General features: G+C 38.2%; 1 protein-coding gene across 1 annotated transcript; it reads left to right on the top strand.

The window, feature by feature from the left end:
* Nucleotides 1-1,730: 1,730 nt before the first annotated feature.
* FOMMEDRAFT_96233 (uncharacterized protein) lies at nt 1,731-2,423 on the top strand (the record flags this gene model as incomplete). The annotated part of the gene is made up of 2 exons (XM_007270939.1): nt 1,731-1,901; nt 2,046-2,423. Coding segments are annotated over 2 exons (549 nt in total), but the record flags the coding sequence as incomplete, so codon positions are not given.
* Nucleotides 2,424-3,629: the final 1,206 nt, after the last annotated feature.

A 3,629-nucleotide genomic window follows, 5' to 3' on the forward strand; every position in this document is an offset into this window, starting at 1 on the left:
AGATTCTGAATGTTACAAACTCATATACAGACAATGTTCTAGTAATTGGACCCTACTCAAGATATGAGACAGTAGACAGAACAGAGGAAATGCTTCCTAAGAACAAGGGAATACAGAAGTTTGTATACAAGCATCTGATAGACATAAACCAGATTTTGTAGAGAGTGAAAGCTGTAGGAGGGACATTTTCTGGAAAGAAGATAATGCTTTGTAACAAATCTGTAATATTTGTTAGGCATAAGCTGACATATTTGGGGAGAGAGGCCAAAGAATTACAAATACAGAAGGTTAGGGATTGGCTGCCTTGCAAGAGTGTTACAGAAGTACAGGGATTCCTCAGAACAGTAGGAGTGCTTTGTGTTTTTATTCAGAATTATGTAAAGTTAGTGTAACCACTCAATTGACTCACACAAAAGAACTTGATATTTAATTAGAATGACAAGGCACAGAAATCTATGGACACACTCAAGGAAGCAGTTTTACATTGCCCTACACTAACACCAATTGACTACAAGTTAGAGTATCCAGTAGTCTTGGTAGTAGATTTGTCTATCATTAGAGTAGGATAGTATATTGGTCAGGAGCACTCAGATTGCAAACAGAGAATAAATCGATTCAGATTGATTAACTGGAATGTAACACAAGCACAATATTTGTAAGCAAAAATAGAGCTCTTCAGACTTTATCACACACTTCACACATTACACATATATCTTATAGGTGTCAAGAAATTAATTGTGGAAATGGACACTTCATATGTAAAGGGAATGATCAATAAGCCTGACCTACAGCCTAATGCTACAATCAATTGCTGGATAGCCAGTATTTTGCTATTCGATTTTGAGTTCTGTCACATTCCTACATCAGACTTCAAGTGTACAGATGGATTATTGTGACACTGAGTAGTACCCAAAGACCCTCTAGACAACAACACCTATGAAGACTGGATTGACAAGTCATACAGATTTTACACAGCAGAAATAGAATCTACACAACACAGACATCAGCTAGAAACTTGTAGGGCTACAGAACACAAAGCCTTGTTAGTTGAGTGTGTAGAAACACAGTCCTGGGTTTCAGATACAATGTGCTGGGAGACACACAACAACATTATTGACAAATCATTTCAAGTAAACAAGGACGTGCTACAGGCAACACAATCTGGCAGACTGTAACATAGATTATTCCTGGAAGTTGTTATTCTGAAACAGAACTGGAATTGGATACGTTGAGATAAACTGGAACAACCTGATCTGGAACACAGAAGAGTAGAAGGTATAGTAGACAAAGGAGTACATGAGTAGGAACCTGGAGGAGAGTCTTGCAGAGTTGTGGGAACTGAGGAGGTAGAGGGAGCAGATGACAAAGTAGAGGGTGACAATCTAGAGCTGATAAGGGTTGTGTGCAGCATCTGTAGTAACAAGACTGAGGGTTTGGATGTAACAGTAGAACGATTCCTACAATCACTAACCACTGAAAGGTAAGAAGCAAGACTGAAGGCTGTGAAAGAGTATCTTGGCTCGCTCTGCAAACCAAGTGGAATTGCAGACACTGATTTTCCAAGGTTTATATGATATGCTACACAGTTCTTTGTACAGAACAACAAGATTTGGTGTTAAGGTCCCAAAGGAAAGCATTAGATTGTGCTGGATAAGGACAGGAGATGAGTGTTGGTTAGGATAGTACACAAAGACTTAGGACACAAGGGAATCTTTACAGTATGAGCCTGTTTACTAGATCAGTTCTGGTGGCCATCTCTTACAGAAGACATTAAGTACTTCATTAGGACTTGTCATACATGTCAGACTTGGCAGATGCAACAAGTGCTGATTCCACCAAGTATTCCAGAGATTGTACTGCTTTTCCAAAAGATCCACATAGATACAAAGGTTATACTGAAAGTAGGAAGATTCTGATATATTGTGCATACATACTGTTCATTATCAGGGTATCTAGAGTTTTGCATGCTTCACACAGAGAACAGAAGGACAATAGGACAGTTTATCTTTGAAGAACTTCTATACTAATACAGGGCATGTCCTGAGCTTGTAACAGACAACAGAATGCCTTACATTACAGTGCTGGACTATTTGCAAGAATGGTACCACATCAATCATATTTGGATTTCTGTGTATAACTCCTACACAAACAGAGTTATTGAGTGGAAACACTTGGATGTACAGGAAGCAATTGTAAAGACAGTAGGAGACAATATTGGACATTGGTATAAGTACACACATTCTGTGTTCTGGGCAGAGCAGATTACAATTCAGAAAGTGACTGGATATTCTCCTTATTACCTTGTTCATAGAGTAGAGCCAATATTACTGTTTGACCTGAACAAGGCAATGTATTTGGTTCCACCTGAAGGATTGCTACTAACAACAGAGGAACTGGTAGTGATACAAGTACAACAATTGTAGAAGAGACCAGACAACCTTATACAAATGATGGAATGTGTTCAGAACACCTGCAAAAGATACACAAAGCATTTTGCAGAAGTCAATTGTAATTGGATCAAGGACTATGACTTTGCTCTAGGTGCACTAGTGCTAATCTGCAATTCAAAAGTGAGCAACAACTTAGGACGAAAGATGAAACTGTGATACCTCAGACCATTTGTAGTAGTGTGAAGAACAAAAGGAAACACTTATGTTGTAGCAGAATTGGACAGAGTAGTGGCCAAGTTATGTATTACAGTATTTTGCCTAATTCTGTATTTTCTGTGTTCACGTTTAACAGTTCCTATCTCATGTCTCATCAAGGCTGCAGAACTAATGCTGGAAGATGCAGAACCATACAGGACTAGTTGCAAGGATACAGATGATCTAGACAACTGTGCTTCAGATGCTACACTTGAAGTAGAACCAAGTGTAGAAGTCACAGACTCCTGATCCGAGAATGTGCAATTTTTCAATATACCCTCCTAGTCTTGTACTAGAAACTAAAATATAGGGATTGATTCCCTACCAGCAACACCTAACAGTTGTGTAAATCTGTAAATACTGTGTTCTACTACAGTTCCCTATGCTTTGTTATGTTTTATATTCACATACTTTCAATCTTCTGTTACATTCCTTCTCATTTACAATAATTGCAAAAAGCCCATACAACATTCTATAAGCATATAAACCTTTATACAAATTATGATTCTTTTCCACCTATTCCCATCCTATTCCACTAGTTCTATACATAAATCATAAAAATATCCATCTATCCATTCCATTCCTCTTAACTCTCTATATTATCTATTTTCCTATCCATTCCATCCATTTCTGTTCCATTCTGTTTATTCCTTACATTCCAGTTTTTTTTCATAAAAAACAAAACTGGACTTTTATTTCTCTACTTTCTACCCTGTTCTATTTCCTACTCTAACTCTTCCACCCTACTATCTACAGAGGCTTCTGCTGCCATGGCTAAGAAGTTGATACCCTGCCTCAGAGCCATGATCTTTGTATCAAACTCATTCTTCATCATTATCAGCTACAACTCTAGATTGTTCAGCTCCTTAGTCATCTGTGAGTAGAGGTTGCAGACTGTTCCAGCTTCACTATGTGTGATTGGAGGGATGACAGAACACAGGTTCCAAGTTGTACTGTACAATTCCACAGTTTGCCCCCTAGTCT

This window comes from Fomitiporia mediterranea (genome assembly GCF_000271605.1).
Source record: "Fomitiporia mediterranea MF3/22 unplaced genomic scaffold FOMMEscaffold_15, whole genome shotgun sequence".
NCBI lineage: Eukaryota > Fungi > Basidiomycota > Agaricomycetes > Hymenochaetales > Hymenochaetaceae > Fomitiporia > Fomitiporia mediterranea.